Genomic DNA, 24,236 nt, shown 5'->3' on the forward strand with positions numbered 1-24,236 from the left:
ACTAAATATCGGTGAAAATCTGGAACTACTTGAAATCCCAAGTTCAGCTAGTGAGAATGCAAAATGATGCAGCCACTTTGCAAACCAGTTTGTCAATTTCTTATAAGGGAACATACACTTACGACACATTCTAGCAACCCTTTTCTATGTGCAGTTAAGTCCTCACTTTGTGTTGATAGATTCTGTGACTTCAAGAGAAATAACGTATGGTGAAACCAATTTTACCATAGGCTAATTGATATAAATAAGAGTTTAGTTCCTATGGCATCTCATTAACGTTATAATGAAACAACGTTGACCAAAATGATGTTATTTGGGGACCTGCTGTATTTACCCAAGAGAAATAACACATGTCAACACAAAGACTTCTAGATCAATGTTCAGTAGCTTTACTCATAATAACCCCCAAAAAGTCCAACAGGTGAATAGATAAATAAACTGATATATTTGTACAAAAGAATACTGTTCAGCGCTAAGAAGAACAAGTATGCAGAGGATGCCACAAAAATGTATATACATTTTAATAAAGGAAAAAACTGTATTAATTGTAATACTCAGTATATACCGATAACAAGAGATGAATACAAGTTACATTTGACTTCTGCAATGACAAGAGGTGCTCAAAATGGTTACCATCAGCATCCCGACACTTCTGATTAAGGTGAACTACTGCTAGAGCATAGATAATATCTCTTAAAATGTGTATACATTTTTTTGGCACCCCTGGTATATTGTGATAAATGGAAGAAGAGAGATATAAAATAGTGCATGCTATATGATTCCATTTACATGAAACTGTAGGACCGACAAAACTATTATCTACTGACAGAAAGCAATCAGTTGTTGCCTGGAGCAAGGGGTACTGAATAGTGATTGGGGAAGAGCATGGGGAATTTTAGAGAATAATGGAAATAATCTATACCTTGAGTGTGGTGGTGGTTACACAGACACATTTTTCTACATATTTTACATTGAATTGTACACTTAAAATATATAAAGTTTATTTCATGTAAATTATACATCAAAATAGATTTAAAAACAAACAATAACAATATGATTAGAATTATAAAAATGTAAAAGTAATCTATGCTATTTATTCTTAATAAGAGATCAGTTAAGGATAAAATATCCAAGAAGTATGTATTAATAGATTATTTAGAAAATCTCTGGTTATCTACTTCTCATTCACATTTTAATAATAAAATGCCAGAATACCTATATATCAAATTCACAAGAAAAAATTGCTTTTACAAATCATAGTCATGTTCATTACTAGTAAGGGCAAATAACTAGATTTGACGTGCATTCTGTCACCACTTTTAACAGCCCAGTAAATTTATCTCCAGGATTTATTCAGAAAAATAAATTTAAGCTATTTAATAAGATGGGTACAAGTTTAGCCCAATCTCCTGGCATCTTCAGGTTAAAATAATGATCATAATTTTTATTATAAGTCATTAAAAAATGTTGCTGTTAGCAGAGAGTTATGCCATGTATATTTCATTATATTTCAATTCTTTGAAAATTTATAATGTATTTGACAGTCTTTCAGTTAGCAGAAAAAAGGTCTGTAAAAACAGATTCCCTTTCTGAAAGTATTCATGGTAGATTGTAGTTCTCTTCTACTGAACAACTACAATGAATTGCCAAAGGTGAAATATTTTTAGTAATCCAGTGAATTAATTTCATAATTATCCATTCATTTTCAGTTTTCAGCTTGCTGAATTTCTTTTAAAATTCTTCTCTGGCTTCTTAATTAAATGGTTTGCTTGTTACGTTTAAATAGTGAATACTGTTGTAAAATACAAATACTCATTGAGTTAACTGAAGCATTGTTTCTCATTTGAGTAACGTGAGCCAAAAACATTTTTTCTTTCTATTCATTAGGATGAATTTAGCTGCAAATAACTGAAAAATGCTGATTTAAACAGACTTAAGCAAAAAGGAAGCAAGAAATCCAAAGACAAGGCAGTTCCAAGCAAAGTCTGACAGGATTCCAGTTATGTTCTCTATAATTTTCTGGATTTTATGCTCTTTTATATGTTGGTTCCAGAATGGCTGCTGCACATCCAAGTACCGCTTTGTCCAGAGGTAGAAAAGGAAAATCTTTGTCCTGTGACTGAAGAAGCCTTTCCTAGAAGACCCTTCTCATGTCTCATTGGCCAGATTAGATTATGTGTCCACCCCAAAACTGACAAGGGACATAGGACCGCCATAATTAACTTAGATCAATCAAGATAATTGTAGCCTTCCTTGTATCAAAAGGGGTAAGGGTGAACCCTTAAACAAAATGAGGAGAGCAGGATGACGTACAGAATGCATATTGGGAAGGCATCCAGAAGTATTCCTATCAATGAACAAGGTTTCTTATTTTATTTCCTAAGGACAGTACAAAATCAGTGCTGTGGTACTAAAAATAATTAGTTTTATTTGAAAAAAAATTTTTTCTGGGGTTACACATACTTTAGTTATAGCATAATTTTATAAATTAATCAGAAACTTTATTTGCTAGGTTTGTAAGGCTCTCGATAACGATATAAAATGCATGATGAAATGAGTGTAAATTAGATATAATATATATTAACTTTCACTCATTCATTAATTCATGATATTTTAATGTCTGCCAAGCACCTGGATGAGTGGTGAGAGAAACCGGTCATGGTCCTGTTCTCATGGAGCTTTTCGTCTAGGGGTGGAACGAGACGTGTAAAATAGCCCCAGTACTAAATGTGGAGTAGGTGGCACAAGAAAGTGTTCTGAGAAGAGACAAGCAGGGTTTATTTGGGTACATGTCGAGGACACAAGCAGTATGCACAGCATATGAAAAGACTCATGACAGTGGACGGGGTGAAGTCCATGAACTGAAAGGTCCGTGTATGAGGAAGAGACAGGCTGGGTAGGACAGGTTAGCGATTTTTGCCACCCTCCCACCCCCCCAAAAAAGTAGTGAGGAATCCCATAGGAGGTAGTTAGGAGTAGTAGGAGTAGTTAGGAGTAGAAGAAAGTATAACTAGATTTATGTTTTTGGATAGATCACTTTGGTGCTCAGTGGAGATCAAATTGGTTGGACCAGGTAGATGCAGCGAGACTATTAGTTAACTGTTGCCCGAGTCCTGGGGATAGGTGATACTAGCTTGGACGAGGGTGTGGTCATAGACATGGAGAAAGTGGGTGGATTTCTACGATTTTAGGAGATAATAAGAATCAACAAACCTTGATAATAGCTTGGGTACATGAGGTGAGGGCCAGTGAGGTGTTGAGCATTTTAAAGATGACGTCGAGGTTGCTAGCTTGCACATCTTGTAGACACAACAAGTTGTAAGTTGCACGTATGTAGATGGGAGATGAGACATCAGGGCACTGATTAGATTGCCTTGAAAGGACTTACAGGGAGGCAGAGGGTTAGGACTGCTCTGAAACTCCAGCGGATGAATGGAGGAGGATGAGCCTATGAAAGAGACAGAAAAAGCAGGAGAAAAATTAGTGCATTGTTATCTTGCAGAATTCAAGGGAACAGAGGGTTCAAAGAAGAAGTGGCTGAATGTTTTTCAAAGGTCAAAATAAAGGAGAATGGAGGAAATGTCCTTTGGATTTGTCAACGTGGTGGTCATTGGCAATCTTTGTGAGAGTTGTTTTAGTAAGATGATACTGAAAACCAGACTGGAGTGGCCTGAGAACGAGTGGGAAGAAAGGAAATAGAAACACAGAGCAAGAAATTCCGTTGTGAAGAGGAGTAGCTAGAGGGAGATGTGGGGTAAGGAGGATTTGGTAGTTAAGATAGGGAAGACTTGATCTTGTTGAAGTGCCAGTGGGAAAAATCTAGTTGTGGAGTAGTTGAATGAATACACATGAGAGAAAAGAAATGATGGATAACATATACTGCTTTCAAAGCTGAGAGCAAACGTAATTGAAAGCATAGGTGGGGTATTGGCCTTAGATAGGAGCAGGGACTCCTATAATTAGATGAAGAAAAAGAAAGGATAGGTGTAGAAGTAAGTAGGCTTGTGGCTTTGGTAGCACGACGATGAGGCTTCACTTTTCTCTGTGATGTAGGAGGTCATACTATCTGCTGAAAATGAAGAGGGAGATAGGGGAGGGGAGGCTGGGTGAAGACAAGCAGAGCACCAATGGTTTGAAACATTCGTTGTGGCGAGGGAAGAGAGATTTGACCAAAGGAGAGAAGTAGAAGTGGCTGGGCAGTATCGAGGCAACACGGAGGTTGGTGACCAGTAATGTTGATGTGTTTTCATGTGTGTAGTTTCTCCAGGAGCACCAGGCTTCTTGGTGTGTGCACAGAGAGTGGAGAGTAAGGGTCACCCAGAGTGAGGATTTTTGTGGCAAAACTTATCCATGAATGAGGAAGAATGACTGGAGTGAGGAAAGATGGTGCATTTGAATGTCAGGATCCTCAGGGAGACAGGGTTTGTTTGTTTTTTTTTATCCAATAAGACGGCTGGGGAGAAATTATCTAGAAATAGAGTTGTAAGTAACACCACTTTCCCAAACTTGACATTGTGTGATACGAGAGAATAAAATCCCACCACTTGAGAGGGCTCTGGGGAAATTGTGAACTTAGGTGAAAGCCCAGTTTCATTTAGAAGACGTGAGGGTCTAGTCAATTTAGAGCATTTTCAGAGTGCACAATGCAAAGGTTTTAGACATGAGTGAAGGAGTGGAGGCCAATGTATGAAGGAAAAGAAAAACTAGAAGGTTATGTAATGACGATGCAGTAGACCAGGAGTAGGCAAACGTTTTCTCTAAAGGGGCAGACAGTAAATATTTTTAGTTTTGAGGATCATAAGTCCCCTTGGTACAACTCAACTCTGTTATTGTAGCGTGAAAATTGCCGTAGAAAATCTATATGTGAACAGTGTGGCTGTTTTCCAAGAACATTTTATTTCTGGGTACTAAAATTTCATATCCCATGAAAGTGTGACAAAATATTATTTTGATTTTGATTATCTTTTTAACAATTAAGAGTGTACAACAATTCTTAGCCCAATTCTTAGACCATACAGAAACAGGCTGTGGCCGGATCGCTGACCCCTGCTGAAGACAGCGTGTGGGAGGTGTGAATTGGGGCTTCCATTCTGGGCGTTGATTCACAGAAACATGTTAAAGGATGTCAGGGTTCTCTGTCTTTGAGGAGGACGACACTGTTGGATCTGATGGCTTGTAGACTTGGCTCACTGGGCCTGCGGTGATGATGAGCTAATACTCTCTCATCTGGACTGCGGTCGTGGCAAACCAGACCCAGAGGTTGTAGGCTGTGTAACCACACCACCACCAGGGTGGTTATTTCAGAAACCGAAAACTTTGCACAAGATGTGCCGGCAGCAGGAGTGCAGGATGGAAAGGCTGGTTGTAAGGGGAGGGGGGTTAAGGGGTGGAGGTGACTCCCAGAACTGGAAACAAATCGCTCCCCAGGAGAGCCTGGTTTTCCAACATGATAGTTTTAAATCTCAGTATCAGAAGGGTTCTCTACAAGCTAACCTGTAAGAAATCAACGAAATGTGAATTTGTAAAAGAAATATTTTATCAAGCTGAACAGGTACAGATTAGTGGAAATGGTATTTTAATTAACTTTAGCATTACAAGAAGATGGCACCATTAAATATTTTTCATTTGTGAATTATAAGAAAGATCTTGTAAGTAGAGGCTTCATTTCAGGGCTTTTGTTTGAAATTTATATTGATACTAATTCATACTACTGATAATTTACCCCGAGAAATGATTACTAAAAGTTAGCATTGCTTAAACACGGTAAGGACCTTTCATCCTGAAACTAGGAGAGAATGACAGTTTTGCTGATGCATTATTAATTTCTAGTATCTGATTTTCTAAATGCCACTATTTAAACTCATTTAACTCTTAAACCTTGGCTTTCACAAACATTTTTAACTGATGTTTCAGCACAGTGAAACGAGGAATCTTTGAGCTAGAAAGCAATGTAGTTTTCTTGACTGATTTTTTTAAGACTCGAAGGCAGCAATATTTGAAATAATTTTTGAAATCATTGGAATTTTAGTTGAAATAAATGGGACAATCTCTAAATAGCTCATATTTTACTTAGTTTAAATGGTAAATTGATGTTTGACACTTCACTAATAACTAGGGAATATAATTTGTACCAAAAGGCTTTCTTGCATTTTTAAACAATAGATTTGTAATATTTAGAAATGGAGAGAAAAAACATACAGAGTAGAAATATCAAGAATGTGGGGAGAGGTGGCTGGTTAGCTCAGTTGGTTAGAGCATGGTGCTAATACATCAGGGTTGCCAGCTCAATCCCTACAAGGGCCACTGTGAGCTGCGCCTTCCTTAAAATAAATGAATGAATGGAATGAATGAATGAGTAAATAAATAAATAAATAGATAAATAAATAAGAATGTGGGGAACCTAAGGTGGAGGCTGCATCTGTTTAAGGTCTAGGGGAAAAGCTGTGAATCCTTAATAGCATTCAGAGACGATGGGCTAGGGAAGAATGTGTACTGAATGATCTCCCAAGGATCTCTGTCCTTGAGGGTGGTAGTGGTGGTGTTTTTTTAATATAGCCAGAGCTCACGGTGATAAAATTATTTTTTGTTTTTCTTTATTCCTGTGTAGGTTTTAGACGCTTGCACCATAAGAATGAACCTAAATTCACCAGCCAGACATCTTTTTGATTTGTATGGCAGAAACATTAAAGATATTTCAAAAGGTGAGCGGCACAGATTTTGTGAACTATGTGATAATAATATTTCAAAAGGCATTTACATAATTTTGTTTTGACTTTATGCTTTTAAAAGGAAAAAAGATATAGTAAAATGGTTTAATTATAACGTGGAAAATATGTCTTTCTTATACAAAGGGAAATCATGAAAGGGCATTAGGATCTTGGGAATCTTTTATTTCAGCCTGTTTTACGCCATTTGGGCTATTATAACACAAATACCAGCCAGAGTGGCTGAAACAACAAACAAAGTTATGGAGGCTGGGAAGTCCAAGATCCAGGCATTAGTAGATTCAATGTCTGATGAAGGCCTGTTTCCTGATTACCAGACGGCTATCTTCTCACTGTGGTGGGAGGGGCAAGGGTGCTCTCTGGGGTCTCTTGTGTAAGGACACGTATTCCATTTAGGAGGGCTCCACGCGCCTGACCTAATCACCTCCAAATACATCTCATTGGAGATTAGGTTGGTTTGTTTTTTTTAAGGTTTTTATTAAAATAGGGCTAACATACAATATTATATTATTTTCAGGTGTACACCATAGTTATTCAATACTTATATACTTATATTACACCATGATAAGTGCAGCAACCATCTGACACTCTACCACACTAGCATAATATTATTGACTATATTCCCCATGCTGTACATTGGATCTCCATGACTTACATGTTTTATACCTGGAAACTTGACCATCTTATTCCCCTTCACCTTTTCCCCACCTTTTAAAATTTTTCAATTGCAGTTGACATTTAATATTACTTTATATTAATTTCAGGTGTACAGCATAATGGTTAGACAGTTATATAATTTAAGAAGTGATGCCCCTGACTAGTCTAGTACCCAGCCAGCACTAGACATAGTTATTACCATATCATTGACTATATTTCCTATGCTTTACTTTACATCCCCATGACTATTTTGTAACTACCAATTTCTGCTTTTTAATCCCTTCACCTTTTTCTCCCTGTATTCCAACCCCTCTCCCGCCTATCACCCTGATAAATCTAGTGCCCCTCTGACACCATACATAGTTATTACAATATTATTGACTATATTTCTTATGCTGTACCCTACATCCCCATACCTACATGTAACAACCAATTTGTACTTCTTAATCCCTTCCCCTTTTTGCACCCTTACTCCCAAACCCGCTCCCATCTGGCAACCGTCCAAATGTTCTCTGTATCTATGAATTTGTCTCTATTTTGTTTGTTTATTTTGTTCTTTAGATTCCACACTTAAGGGAAATCATTTTGTCATTGAGGATTAGGTTTTTAACATAAATTTGGGGGGACAAAATATTCAGTGTAGAGCACAGAGCAAGTTTAGGTTTTTCAAAAAAATTGGTGGGTATTTTAATCTTAGTAAGCCATACTTAAGAAGCAAAAGCAATTGATAAATTTTACATAATTTAACAATTTCTATAGTATACTGCTTTCAAAAGAAAAAATGAGAAATTGTGCTACTGTATGCTCAGATAGAGATTTTAAAATGTTTTGGTTATAATATAATATTGTATGTTAGCTATAATTTAATAAAATTCTTTAAGAAATGTTTTGGTTAACTTCTAGAGGTTTTGCAAAAGTTAGGATATGTGCTTTAAAACAATTTTATTGTACGTCTGTCAAAATATGAGACCTCTGTCTATTTCTAAAGGCAGTGATTTGTTTCGAAACCAAAAATACCATGAATTCCAGATTTGAGCTACTATTAAATTGCTATTGGTAGTAATTACTACTATTACTTTACTTTTTAAAAAAAATTGCTTTTTTTTTTCACTTTAATAGTAATTACTATTATTTTAATAGTGCTACTGTTAGAACTATTAAATGTGCTGCCGTTATGGGCCTATCACATAGTCTAAAACTTAATTCCATATGCCTGAAGAGGGACAAAATATAAAGTGGCTACTTTAACTGCAAGACTAGATCTAGGCAATTCTAAGTGATTTTAGGATGTGGCCATATTGGACACTCCCATTTGTTTCTAATATCCTTGCTTGTACTCTATGAAAGCAAACTTTCCTGTCTTTATCATCCTTAATTAATACTATTGAGTGATCAGTGTGGTATTTTTATATTTATTGTTTATAACTCTTAAATTTTTTGCTAAGTATTATATGTGTGTGCATTTAGAAAAATAAATCTGTTTTTCTTGATCATTTTTCATACTAGTATTTGATGTGATAATTATCTTTAATTTTATTAGGAATTTTTATTGAGGATTTCAAAGCATTTGTAGACACTTACCCATCATCTAGAAGCATTAGTTATTTGCCTGTAAGACATATGTAACACAAAGAATCCTCTCTTATGTATTTTTTGGCAGAGTGGGGAAAGTATCATTATTAAAGTTGATTTCTTCTTTTTTGCGTTTTTTTCCTCTCCCTCATCATGCTGGCTAAAATTTTCTATGTGATAAACAATATTTTATAATCACTCTTAAGCTTGCATTAATAAAATAAATAACAGATTTTCTTAAGACCCCATCTAGCTTTGAATTATTTCCAGCTCACCTATAAGTTTAAATTTGAGTACATTGCTAGAATTGAAACTATAAGGAACCCTAGTTAAGATGGAAGATTTATATTTAGAAAGTTGATTTTTCCCCCCTCCCAAATGTGGTGTAACAGAATTACTTATCAAAACAGAAAATCTCTGACTCTGAGGGGTGATGTTTCTTGGATGCCAGAGGCATTCGGATTCATGCCTCATGCTTCACGTGTCCCAGAAGTGTGCTATTATCACATTTTAATGCATGCCTTGCTGTGTGTTTTTGCATACTTATGAAAGCTTATGCCAGCTGAAATTAGCCTGTGCAACTACTAACATGTGGAAGCATAACAAGTTCACTGGACTTAAAAATACTTAAAGAAGATAATCCTATTTGAGGAACAGTTTGTAGCACCCTAATCACTTAAAGTTAGGTTTTCACATTTCTTTTTTCTTTTGTTCGTTGGTATGATTTTGTGTATCAAATGATTGAGGTCCCTAAATTTTTATGTTTGATGGTCTTCTGAACATCAAATTGGGAAAAGTCAACTGTTATGTGAAAGTTATCTTTTAATTTAAATAAATAAATGCTAATACTCTGATTTGATATATAACTTTATTTATTTTTTACTTGCTTGCTTGCTCTGTATCAGAACAGAAGAAGCAGAAAAAGTAATTTAAAAATGTCTGCTGTTAAGATCATAGCAATTACTTTTTATTTATAAGTACCAAGGACTGAAAGTAACAGATAAACTAAATAAAATATCTTCTTCTATCTGTTGCTGCTTTTTACAAATTAGATATACTTTCAAGTTTTCCTGGTGTGCTGTGGGAAATGAGCACGTGCCATGACATTAAACGACTTACTTCATCGAGTCTAGTAAAACCTTTAAAAACTGATAGTACTTGCAAATTGCTTATACTTTTGGATTTCTAAACCATAGAGGATTTTTAACAAAGAAACGGGGCACGTTCTTTGTTGCGGCTCCTGTATAGATCTATTCTTTTTATAGACAACAACTACCCACTGGGAAAAATCGCCGTATTCCTACATATGGTCTGTGAGGACATAATATATGCATGAAGAATGCATTCTGCAATTCATGCTCAGTAACGTAACGGTTATGGGAAAAACGGGGGTGAGGAAGACCATTCAAAAATCTATGCACCTTTAAAACCAGAATACTAACTACAAATAATAATTATTAACTTAAGAGATAAGGTAAACAGCCTGGGTAGTCACCTCAGAGTGCTGCTTCAGAGGATATTAAAGCTGCACAAAAACAATAGTGTGTAAGACAATGCAGGTGGAAATCTAAGGGAGTTTTCCGCCTGTGGGCCTTCCTTTAAAGATGTCACTGGAGAAGCAAAACTCCCACAGAGTTATACACGGCTGGGAGTACACCTTTTTGGGAAGAGAACCCTAGTGCAGTATCCAAACTAAGGTCTTTTTCTCTTTCCTGTGTAAGGAAAGAATTATACTCCTACTCTCTTGGCCTCCTTTGCCTACGGAAAAGCATATATTCACCAATCAAATTTCCATATTGTACTGACGTCATTCCCCTCTTTACCAATCATATATGAGCTACTTGGTGTTATAGAAGTGCATAACAGTGGCAGAATACATATAGATAGTGTCAGATTTTGATGGAGTTGTATGATAACACTCTCATTCCTTCTAACATTGCCCAACTTTTTGTTTTCTTAACTTCTTTGCCTTAATTATTACATTATGGTGAATCAGAGGAGTCATTCTCCCATTTAAGGAAACAGATCCTCAGTCCCTTAGGACTTTTATGCAGCTGCTGTTCCAATAACCAAACTCTGCTCCTTGTGGATCCTTCTAGATCATGGATGGTAGTATGAAGTTTACTCTAGAAGACTCTGAAATGAGTTAGACTAGTATGTCAATTAAATTGGCTCCAAGGCCATGCTATGGAACACTGAACTTTGACTTCCCATCCCATTGCCCACCCCAAATTATGCCTAGCAACGTTGTGCAAAAGAGGTATATACGCGTATTCTCTGACAAGTTCTTCAGAGATTCTACAATGAGATTAAATGACAGAATTCACGTATTTCAATCACAAAATTCCAGTAACATAGAGATACCCTGAATATGAATGTTAACTTGCCCATTATCAATTTTTTTGTAAAGAAATTGAATTCAAAGAATAAAAATCCCAAAGAAATTAATGTACAAAACTTTTAAGTCCACACACAAGTGATTCCAAAATCAAATAATCTTACCTTTGTGAGTTAAAATCCGGTAAAAGTTCAAACTGCTCAAGTTAAAATTCAAAGAAATGAAGTCCTCTCTGATTTTCATTTGTCCCAGTGGCAGCCAGATGGCTTCTAGATGCCTGGTTTGAGCTGGAATTTCTCCAGTAGCTACCGTCTGGGCTCCTGCTGTGGGTGTCATCCCTCAGGACCTCAGAAGTTGAGTTGGGTCTACACCAACTTTACCATGTGCTCCTCTTCCAATTGAACCAAAAGATAATCACAACATTGGCCCCACACCCAGCACATTCACAACAACAGCCCATCCCCAGTTTCTAATGTGGCCATTCCAAGCGAAATGGTGTTTCCAGGACCCTATGTTTGGCGTAATCCAGACCCGCGCGACTATTGACAAAGACCATAGCAGAGACTAAGGGAGGAAGGCAAAGAAGAGAATACATTGTTTATGTCAGTTTCTCCAAGATGCCAGCTGAGTTATGCTGTTGAGCAGGGTCTTTGACCTGTGTCATAACTCGGGAAGCAATCTCCCACCAAGGCATTAATGATAGCATTATGTATTTATATTATCTTGAGGGAAAATTTGATAAAGTGTTGGTTAAGTGCTCTGATTTTGGAGCCAGCATTCAAATTCCAGTTATGCCACTTATTGTCTGACCTTGGGCTGGTTATTTAGCTTCTCTGAGAGTCAGTTTTCTCATCTGTAAAATAGGGATAATAAGGATGAAGTGAGTTGTATGTGAAGTCCTTAGAACAAGTGCCTGACATTTGGTAAGCATTCTATAAGTATTATTGTTGCTGTCAGTATTATCATCATTATTCTCAAAGAGGGTACTCAGAGTGTTGCATTCGTGCAACATTTGGAAATTTACACTGGTGGCAGACCCAGTCATAAAGACTTGTTTGAGGTGCTGGTTTTTCCCTTTAGAAAGTATTCCAAACACCTTAATGTTCTTTTCCCTATGAGTCCCATGCTTCTGGATCCCACGTTGAACCGCCAGGGGGCCCCATCTAGTGGCATATCATCCACCTTGTCGTGGGAGCAGTATTTTCATTCCTGGGTCACAATGGCTGCTATAACAGCCTGTGGTTATGGAATTATTTAGGCCTAAGAAACCTATTCACGGGCACAGCTTCCCCCTCATCTCCAATCGGTTCCGATTAGAGAATAACTTTCGGTGAATTTCTGAATTGAATAAACTGTCCATGTTGTTGAGGCTCATGTTGCTTGGTGCCCGGTGAAGACCAATTCCAAGGCCATTTCCTCCTGAAGACATGGTTTTTCCTCAGTTTTTGAGTGCTCCTGATCTTGAGTTAGTATTTCTGTCCTCTTTTTCTGCAGTATTTAGGATTTGCCTCTGTGGTTTGCCTCTACTGTACTCCAGTTCCTTTCAGAAAAATTCCCTTCTCTAACATGCTTAGGGCTGCATTGTTTGCTGCAGTGGAGTTATTTATTTATTTATTTTTCTATTACTTTCCCTTTGCTTTCTGGTCCACACTTGTGGTTTTCTAACATATTCCTCTAGATATTTTTTTTTTTTTTGCAGGTTCTCTCATAGTGAGAGATCCAAAGTCAATAAGTTCCAAGTTTGTCGATAGCATCCTTTGTTCAAACCAGTCTTATCCATTTTCACCTCCCTGAGTTAAATAATCATACACAGGATGTATTTTCCCACCATCTAACATCTAATTTAGATCTGGACTGCTTGATCTATTCTTGTTCTGCCTGGATCCTTGTAATATAACTCATCTTGCCATTGCCTTTTCTAAATCTTAGGTGCAAAAAGTTTTGGAGTTCACTAAATATTTTTTTTTTTTGGTATTTTATTCTAATCTTCATATTCTCATATCCCCTCTCTAGTTTGTTCATATTTTATGTGCACTCTTTGTATAATTGTCCAATCCTCAAAAAGAGATTCTCCATTTGCTCTTACTATTATTAATTTATCTGTAACATAAATGTCACCTATTCATAGTATTCAGGATTCTAGATCCTCTGGGGGATTGTTATGAATTTATTCTCTAATGTCTTATTTTTATTCCTGTTAGGTTTCACTGGGCCTCAGTTACTCTTTCTGATTTTGTAGGGATTAAAATATTTTTGCTTTTTTGGTAATAACCTCTTTAAGAGTAATTAGAATTGGATGTATCTCCTGGAGTCTTCAGGATCTCAGTTTCTCTTTTTTGTATCTGTCAAGTGTGTATGCTTAGATCAGATGTTTATTCTAAGGAGACCTCTTTTCTCCTCCAGCTAAATAAGCCTGTCTTTAATTTGTTTTCCTGCATACACTACTCTATTCTCATCATAAGATTGAAACATTTTATTTTATTACATTTTTTAAATTAAAGCATAGTTGACATACAATATTATATGAGTTTTAACAACAGTTATTCAACACTTATATATATACCTCACTGCAATAAATCTAGTAATCAATCACTGCCACCATACAAAGTTAATACCATATTATTTACCATATCCCCTGTGCTGTACATTACACCCCCGTGGATTATGAATTTTGTACCTTATTCCCCTTCATGTTTTTCACGCATTCCCTCTCACTCATCTCCCCTCTAGCAACCATCAGTTTGTTCTCTATGAATCTGTAAGAGGGAAGCATATTTTCAAACCACTGTACTTTCTCCTTAATTCCTGCAGCTAATCTGAGTCCTAATACTTGTAATACTTTCATCAAGTTGTTTCTCTACCTTAACTAATGAAGATGGAGTGTTCTTTTTATAATCAATCTGTGACCTTTTTGTAGGTAAAGCTGCGGTTTGGGTTTCTGAAATTTAGAACCATGGTCAAAATTCATGTGATAAGTCAATTTAGAGTCAACTTGGATTGGTGGAGGTTACTCAGAAAACTTGTGGACAGACTCTGTGAATCTAAGGTTAGCTCCACAATTTCTTGTTGGCCCAGAATGCAGTTTTTACGTAATGAAGACAGGAATTTGAGGCCTCGGATCTAGTGCTGCCTGTCTGGCCTGGTACTAACAATTTAAAGATACTACCTCACGGCAGCACATGTAGAACTTCAGTTTTCATCATACTTCTAAGTCCTGGCCTGAAGATTTAGCTACAAAACACAGAAAAACAGCAAATGTTGTCCTACCTTTCAATGCCTAGAATGATCTCGTGTCAGTCTCGTACTTGGCTACAGTATCGGGTGCAGTTCAGTGGCATGATTCTGAGTAAGCTGCAGCAGGCTGCAAGTAGGGCAAGCATGACCGGTTAGGGGTGCTTGGGCCTCCTCATCCCTCTTCAGTGTACTAAAGCCATCATCCATTCCTCCCTGGCTGGCATTTTCTGGAGGCCAAGGCTATTGGAAGACAATCCCAGCTGCATTTAGTTGTTGTGACCCATCAAGCTCAAATTTCTACACAGTCCTTGCCTATTATAAAATTACAGGCCAACCTCCATATTCGTCTTGTACAAGCTCTTCGGAAAAACACAACTTCAAAATGATCAGTTTATCAACGTGACCCCATGTAAGCTGCCAGATGCCACCAAAGTTAGAAAGAAACCAACAAAAGACCCACATAGTCCTTGCATATTAAAGCACCATCAAAGCATGAAGACACCCAGTCAAGGCCCCTCCATAAGTCTCCATTTTTTGTGTTATTTGCTCTCTAAAATGACTTGTGTGTTGCTTGTGGGAATGTAATGTGGTGTAGCCAGTTTGGAAACCATGTGGTGGTTCTTCCAAAGGGTAAACATAAAGATAAACATAAGGCCCTGTAATTCCACTCCTAGGTATATACCCCAAAGGAATAGAAAACAAATAATAAAACAAGTATATGTACGTGCATTTTATAGCGGCATTATAGGTAATAGCCAAAAGGTAGAAACGAAATGTCTGTGGAAAGGTGAATGTAGAAACACATATTGTCTATACGTACAATGGAATACTATTCAGCCATGAAAAGGAATGAAGTACTGATAATGCTTCAGTGAACCTTGAAAAGAGCTTTGAAAATATTATGCTAAGTGCAAAAAGCCAGAAATAAAAGGTGACATATTGTATGATTCCATTTATGTGAAATGTGCAAAAGAGATTCCACAGAGACAGAATGCAGGTTGATGTTTGCCAGGGTCTGGGTGGAGAGGGGGCCGAGGAGAAATTGCTTAACATGTAAGGGGTTTTACTTTGGAATGATGGATATATTTTAGAACTGGATAGAGGTGGTGGTTGTGCATGCTGAATGTACTAAATGCCCGAGTTGTTCATTTTAAAATGATTGATTTTATGTTATGTGAATTTTACCTCGCTACATTATTTTTTAAGAAAAGAGAAGTGGAGTTAAACCGATCTGCCCCAGTCATTCCAGCCAAGGTCATCCTAAATCAGCTGATAGCCAGCTGATTCCAAGACACGTTGAGCAAGCCCAGCCGATATCAGTAGAACTATCCAGCTAATTTGCAGACTCATGAGCTGAATAAATGCTGATTGTTGTATGCCACTGAGTTTTGAAGTGGTTTGTTGTGCAGGATTATTGTAGCAATACATACCAAATACAGTTAGCTATTCATAATCATAAATATTATCACATCTTTATTCACTAGTCAGCTAAATTCTATTCCTATATCTTAATCCTTTATGTTGTCAGAGAGTAATATCCTGAAATATGATGTAATTTTTTTTCTCAAAACTTTACATATCAGGACATCCTTCATACTCTGTATTCTGACATTTGAGAGCCTTCATTATGTAGTCTTACTCTACCCAATTCAGCTTAATCACCCACATCTCACAACTTCCCAACATGCAGTCTGTCACAGCAAGTGCAGTCCCTTCAGTGTCTCAGGCTGTGCAATGTCTCATGCACTGCCCAGCTTCCTTCCTTTGCTCATGCTATTTTATGCCCACTCAATGATCTTTCCCTTCTCCATCTATTCAAAGGGAAGCAATTGGCATGGCTCAGGATATAGTATTTTATGGTAACAAATGACTCTGAAACGCTCAGTGACTCGTACAGAGGCTTATTTTCACTCATTGTACATGTCACTGTGGGTTGACTGTACCTGCTCTATCTTATGTCAAAGCAGGTCACATTCCATCTCCTTAATTCAACAGTGTGGGGATGTAGCATCCTTTCACAGAGGAAGACATTGTGAGGCACATGGAGAAGCCTAACATGAATAAGGTGGGAGGTACGATTTTCCTCTGGGGAAGGACAGCAAGTATTTTGAGTAATAATGGAATACACTACACTATCTGCTATCCGAAATCTGTATTTGTTATCAATCGCTGTGTAGTAAATTGCCCCCAAATTTAGCAACTTAAGGCAACACATATATTATTGCATCATTTTTGTGGGTCAGGAATTCAGGCATGGCTTAGCTGGGCCTTCTGACTCTGGGTCTCTCACAAAGCTTCAAACAGGTGTTAGCTTGAAAGCTTTAAATATTACTTAAATCCTACTTTATTTTGTTTACTAATACTTCCTTCTCATAACTTTTTTTTTGATACCACATGGCTGTACCATCTGTCATAACCTTTGTTTGTATAATATCTCTGTTTTATGCATAAGGCTTATTTCTAAGTAAGGGGAGATTTTGTTCTCAAACTTTTTAAAAAAAGCTCCAAAAAATCTCCTAATATCTACCAGGCATATAGTAGCATAATATCTAATAGGCATACATTAGGCCCTCAAAAAATTAATATTCATATATATAATTTTTAAGCATAATCTTTGTTAAGTGTTGAAACATAATAAGTGATGAAAAATACTTTTGTAATGAATGAATGAATTAAAAACCAAGAAATTTTTTTGTCAAATTGACTTTGCATTGATTTGCCCACTATTAACTACTTTTTCTTGGCATTCTCATTGATGTCACTTAATGGTTCACCGGCCACTTAAAGTAGTATTTTGCCATATTCCATAGAACTTGAAAAGCTTGAAGATTCTCATTTATTAGATGCATAGGCCATCATAAAAGCAAATGATAATGACTGTCTTTTTGATATCTACTTCAGAATAGCGTTGTTGATTGATTTATTTTGGATCTCAGCATTGGAAGGGTCTTTGGTCATACCAAAATATCTCTTTGTCATGAATACCCTCTTAATCATCCCCAGCAAATGTTCATCCAGTCATTGCTTGTTTCATTTCTGACAGCTGCAGTTTCTTTTTTTTTTTTTTTTTAATTTATTTTTAATTTATTGGGGTGACAATTGTTAGTAGAATTACATAGATTTCAGTTGTGCAATTCTGTATCACATCATCCATAAATCACACTGTGTGTTCACCACCCAGAGTCAGCTGCAGTTTCTTTAAAAAAAATATAGCCAACTGATCTCTGTTCTTTTCTTATTTATTTATTTATTTATTTACTTATTTACTTATTTATTTATTTTTTAAAAGATTTTATTGGGAACAGTGTGTATTTCCAGGGCTTTTGTGTGGTTTTTTTTTTTTTAAATTGGGGAACAGTAGTGTGTTTTTCCCAGGACTCATCAGCTCCATCCAAGTCAAGCTGTTGTCCTTTCAATCCTAGTTGTGGAGGGTACAGCTCAGCTCCATGTCCAGCTGCTGTTGTTAGTTGCAGAGGGTGCAGCCCACCACCCCTTGCAGGAGTCGAACCAGCAACCTTCAGGTTGAGAGCACGTGCTCCAACCAACTGAGCCATGTGGCCACCCCAAGAACTCTGTTCTTTTAAACATTTGCCATTTGTCTTGATTTTGCTTTCTGGAGTTACATAATACAAATTAGTTCCAAGTCAATGACTGCCTTTCAAATGTTTGAACATGCACGATTTAAATCTTTTTCAGGTTAAATATCTTTAGTCTCTCTTGCTATAATGGACCATCATCAACCTGGTCCCTCTTTTTCTGTTCTGTCTAGTTGTTTTGATATTTGTCTTTGTGGGAACTCACATCGTACACAATTTTCCAAGTCAATCAATGACAAGTAAAGCAGCCCCACTTCCTCTTTCTTTTTCCAGGTCATTATATAACTTACAATTGCATTATTATTTCTATTAGACACATCATATTGTTGGCCTATATTGAACTTAAAGTCAACCAAAGCCCCCCCAATTTTTGGTCACAAGTTGCTTTTAAACTACTTCTTTCTTATCCTGTACTTATACTGCTGATTTTTAGATATGAGAACACAACTTTATACATCAATTCCTACAAAATTTCTAATTCTAAGGTTTTTATTTTATAGTTTATCCTGCCAACATTTTCCAGATATTTATGTGTCATCCAGAGATTAAGCATTGTACTTAGATTCCTTTTGATGTAAATGAAAAATTCAGAACACTGAGAGAGAATTTAGTCAAAATGCTTTCCTCTTCTTTTACACCCGAAAAATGCCCAGTATTTTCCGTTTATTTCTAGTACTGCTCCTGCTCTGCTTAATGTGGGATTCTGTAATGGTCCAAATAGATTGGGCCCTGGAAATGGCATTGTTTTCTTAGCTAAGGTTGGGTAACTCAGACGGGTATTTAACCCCTGACCTGCAGTTTACCTCCATACGGGGACAACTTTGTGGTGTGTGTGTGTGTGTGAGTGTGTGTGTGTGTGTGTGTGCGCGCGCGCGCGCGCGCGCGCGCGCACTCTTTGATTTATTTCTCCAGAACAGCATTCAGTCATAACTTTCTTTTGCCTTGTTTTGGTTACTAAGTGACATATTTCTCTATCATTTCCAAATAGAAACAGTTTAAAGTAAGCAAACATAAATTCTAGAGGATATAACCAGGAGATTTGCAAACTCAGATGTTCTGCCTTGTTGTAGATACACCCGTTTATCTGGGAAGTAACGTGCAGGGTTCGCAGTACCTTGTTGGAGGACGATAGATGTTAGCCACAGTCTGTTGGTACCTGCTTCCCACTGGGAAAAATAATGGTTGTATGCTGGTATTGGAGAGCTCAAGACTCGTGTAGGGAATTTTCCCCAGTCTCCCTCTCTGCTCATTAAATATTCCTTTAATATCTAAATTATTCCATGTTGGGCCCCAGTGATTACTGTTTATTTTTCAAAGAGTTCACAAAGGACTGATGTTATATAATCTGTTCTGGAACTTTCCAGGGAATAAGTTCAAACTTATGGATAAATATCTTCTGTAAAATAAAGTATATTTGCTTCCCTTCGATCATCAAGTCCCTTTCCCATGTACTTTTATCCCTCAAATTTTAGGAAATGTAAAAACACGTTTCTTGCTGAAGAGGGATGCCAGGTGCTCGTGGTTATTAAATCTCTCTAGGGCGAATTGACACAGACAAAGGCAGCCAGTTAAAAGCCCTTTTGTGTAGGAAAGATGCTGTAGGAAAGGTGGTCGTCAGATCTCCGTTGAGACTGTGCTCCCGTGACCTTGCCTTGGTTCCACGGTTCCTTAGGCATGGACCTCAGTGTCTCGGTGACTCCTAGGCATCAGACTTGAGTTACCTTTGCTGCTTGGACAAAAACAGAAAGTGCTAAGCAATCACTGATATATATATTTCTACTGTTGACTTATAAAGAATATTAAGAATTCTGTTAATGCTTGATCAAAAAAAAGTTTTTAGTGACAGTTTGAGAATCCCATTATAATTGGATTGCCGTCATCTTTCATTAAATATGTGAATGCAGAACTGCCATGATACGAGCATTCACAAAACAGTCTAAACTGCTCACAGACTCTTTAATTTATGTCAGAAATTTCCTTTTTAAAGTCTTTCAAACACAGATTCTCTTTTATATTCATGAAGGTATGATCATCATTCCTAGGTTTTGTTGGGCTCAACTTGCTTCAGGATTTCTGTAATTTTTGTAACCAAGTCCTTGCTCTTTCCCTATTCCCCTTAAGTTTGTCTTTCCAGTTTCTGGTTCTTATATGTCGTATTTCTCAGTATTTGAACTCTAACACAACAAATTTTACTCTGACTCTAATGACTTGTCTGTGATCCTAGAAGTTCATTATAAACATTACAGTAAGCATAATTGCCAATGAAAACAAATAACCTCATTGTAATAAAACAATTTTTTAAAGAAAGTTCTCCACAGAAAAGAACATGACTCAGCAGAGATTGGTTTTCTTCCTCCTAAGAGTTTTTAGAAGAAAGATGAAATAGTAGGCAAAAATATGTAAAATGCTAATTAGAGAAGATTCTACTTTTGTGGAACAAACATGGAGAAATAAATGTCAAAAGGGACATTGTAATTGTACAAACTATTAAGAATTTTCAGTTTATCCCATTTAAAATATAATTTTTTCATAACACATATATATTATATCCTAAAGAAAATGTTTAAATGTCAGTAATATGTTGACTTAGCATTTGCATCCGAGGAGACCAAAACAGCTTCACCTACATCATCTAACTCCTAGGTCTGTCTGAATTAGATATGTGTGTGTCAGGTATTATTATTATCCCTGTTTTTGAGACTAAAAAAGAAAAAGAAAAGGATCCAACTATATTTTTTAGATTTGTATTAGTTGTGATTTTACAACATAACAGTAGAATTTTGAGACATCTTACAATTATCTTGCTTTTGATTATTACTGACATATGATTATTTACAAAATATAGTAAAATATAGTTTTACTATATTTTCTGTTACATATTTTCCTACTGGGTCAAAAGTTAATTGGTGCCCCAGTTAACACCATTTGGGTTAAGATTTTATGAATAATAATAAAAATAAAAATAATAATGTGAAAAATGTGTCAGTTATTACAGCAAGCGACCGTACAGTGACATTTCTAAAGGCGTTTAGTTCTAATTTTTGTTGATTTTATTGTTTCATGCATTGTACTTTCCAAAGCTAATTCTTCTAAAGTAATATTTTAAATTTTAAAGAGCTTTAAAGTTTCCCAAAGCAGGTCATATATATTCAGTTATTATGTATTGGTATAGACCATAGCCACATCAGCATACAGTTAATCAGATACAGTTAATTCTTAACATTTCTTTAAGCATAACTTTAAAGTTGTACATATACCAGTTCAATTAAGTTATTTTACATTATTACTAAATATCAAGTGTTTAAGATGCCCGAGAAACTGAGTTCATAAAATACTTGTATTTTCAAAGACACACACTATTATTTTTGTTGAGGGGAAAAGCAAGACTTAGACAATAGAATCCCAGCTTATTTCTACTTGTATAAATCAAGTTATTTAAAGAAATGAATTGTGTATGCTGACCTGTTCTACCAATGTGCGACTGGGGGTGTATGAAAAAAAGATGTGCATGGTGGTGGAAGTAGAAAGAGGCATAAAGCGTATTGGAAAACTACCAAATGTCCCCTGCAAATGGGCCCTATTCAGAATCAGTAAGCGTATGATGAGTGAAGTGGTTTTGAATATCGCCTTTAGATTCCATGCTGTTACAAGGCCAGCCCTGAACATGGCAACTCTTATTTCCACACACAGTACCTCTTCACTCTCAATTTAACCCCAAAATCTGATGAACCCATTACTCCATACTTGATTTCATGGAACAAGGAGTAGATATAGTTACAAATGATCAATCACAAGCCGTGAACCAAAGCAGCAAGGCATTAACAATTCACACCATTTCGGTCCACTTGCTCAAGCAGAAGATGTGCCAGCATATTTAATGCACAGCTACTTCGTTCAGTTCAAGAAAAGACATGACTCAGACTGCATTTTCAACACAGAGGAGACTTCCTGAGATTTCGGACTTCATAAGCCTCAATGTCAACGTTCACCCACATACCAGCAATTAAAATAACCAGGTATTCCGTAAAGGTCACAATGTCTAAATTAAATTTTACTCAGGTAAAAACAATGTGACCTATGAAATTCTTCTCCCCAATGCATCTCTGTTCTGTTTGATCCTATCATACAAATCAATGTCTCTTACAGCAGTATTATAACACTGTAGACCCCACAGGCAATAAGCCGTCAGTTTAATAGGATCACTGAAAAACTAAAGCAGCTGTGAAATATTGCTGTAAGTATAGCAATCGTGTGCTTGTCATTTTGTTCAGTGGAGGAAAAACCCAAATTTGGGTAGGCATTGGTATTTAGGAAAACAACTGCTAAATCTTTTCTCCTAAGTACCTTAGGGACAATAAGATTTGACATATAGCATGTAAACAAAAGTACACAGCAGCTGTTAGTTTACTTTTGTTTGAATGAACATATACTGATATAAATCAAGCAACATAGGAGACAGTACGCTCTCCATCATTTAGGCTTCCCAGCAGATCCTGCTTTTGAGTGGGTCTTATTGGTTCCTCGGGGACCTGGAGCTTTCCACCTAAAGCTGGGTTAGGAGCATTAAAACACATACCTAGGCACTAGTTCAAACTCCCTCCAGGCATACTTCCCTGATGGGAAACACTCAAATCTTAGTATCTTTTAAGAACATACTTTGTTTCATACAAAAAAGACTTTTTAGATAAACTTCACATGAAAAGTAAATTCCAATTGAATTGGTGGGAAATTTCCAAATGATGTCCTGCTGACAAGAGCTGTGTATTTTTAAGATCGAGACCTGAAACCTGCTGTCAAAGAGCATATAGAAGTTTCTTTATAGGTAATTATGCTCTGGGCAGTGCTCTTTTTTTTTTCGCCATAGTCTCATATATTCTGACTGAAATGTGAAAATTATAGCGTTATGTAAATTATGATTCTGGATATTTACTTGGCACGAATTTTAATGTATAACTGGAAGCAGGTTATTAAAGCCTTTGACTATTTCCAGTGCTTTTTGAAACTTTATTAATAAAAAAAAATGTTTTTTAGCTTTCCGTTGTTGATTCAAATGAAAGTATCCAAAGTGTCTTTTTTAATGTGAGATGTTGCTTTTGGAGAGAGATGTATATTCGCTGGGTATAGAACTTGACAGTTCATTCCAGTCTATATGTACTTGGTAAGTTCCATTCACTTTGTGGTTTCTCTTTAGAAGGATTTTTGGCTCCTTGTCAAAAATCCTTGTACTGCCCCCATCATAAATTCACATAAATTCAAGCTTCTTATCAGTGATGAAGTGATTTTAATATAAAGTCCTCTGGAAGGCTGAACAGTTTTTCTTATGAATACCATTTGAACTCATCGTGTTCGGAGTTCTTAGAGAAAAATATCTTTATTATTTACGATAGCTATTTTTACCTTAATCTAATATTAATTCTATGTTATTTACGTTTCACTGTGTGTCTTTTCCCATAGTAGCATAATTATGACAGGGTAGGATAAAACACTAAGAATTTTCCAGACTTTTAAAATACCCACCTCTGTGCTTCACCTGTCTGGTTAATGCTTCATTACCAAATTGTATTGTTTTCCTTTTATATTTATTTTCCTCCTAGTCTTCAAAATAATTTTTTACGGAAAATTAAAATAAAACAATTGTACATAACCTAACTGTGCTTCAAAATTCTGGTATATTTATCAAATTTTGATCAAATTTTCATTAGGTTGTAGAAAATGATAGATTCGAAGAGATTGTATATAGTTGGATTCATGGTCCTAAAACTAACCTAAAAGACCTTCCACAGTATATCTGAAGTATTTTTTATTCATCCAGTAATCATTTATTGAGCACTGCTTTTATCAAATTGAAAAACATCATAGCCTCAAACCCCAAAGGGTTGGAAGGATGGAAGCAGGAGAGAAGAAGATAAGGGCTAATACAAATCAATAAGGGAAAAATAAAAGTATAAACAAAGCTCTGGGAAATTTAGAGGAGAGGTAGCAATTAATTGTGCCTAAATAACAAGGTATTTTGCCAGAGGACGTAATGTTTGATATGAGCCTTGAAGTACAAGAATATATGAACAGGTAGAAAAAAGGAGGAAGAAATACAAAGGAAATGGAAAAGCATGAGTG

General features: G+C 36.3%; 1 protein-coding gene across 1 annotated transcript in view; it reads left to right on the forward strand.

Annotated features, from left to right (window-relative positions):
* The window catches only part of DCDC1 (doublecortin domain containing 1), a 382,228-nt gene that overhangs the window by 62,183 nt on the left and 295,809 nt on the right, over positions 1-24,236 (forward strand). Inside the window, exon 8 of the mRNA XM_033119858.1 lies at positions 6,608-6,701. Within this exon, the coding sequence (XP_032975749.1) occupies positions 6,608-6,701 (94 nt within the window). The remainder of the gene's footprint in view (positions 1-6,607; positions 6,702-24,236) is intronic.

Source organism: Rhinolophus ferrumequinum, chromosome 11, assembly GCF_004115265.2.
Source record: "Rhinolophus ferrumequinum isolate MPI-CBG mRhiFer1 chromosome 11, mRhiFer1_v1.p, whole genome shotgun sequence".
In the NCBI taxonomy this organism is placed as follows: Eukaryota; Metazoa; Chordata; class Mammalia; order Chiroptera; family Rhinolophidae; genus Rhinolophus; species Rhinolophus ferrumequinum.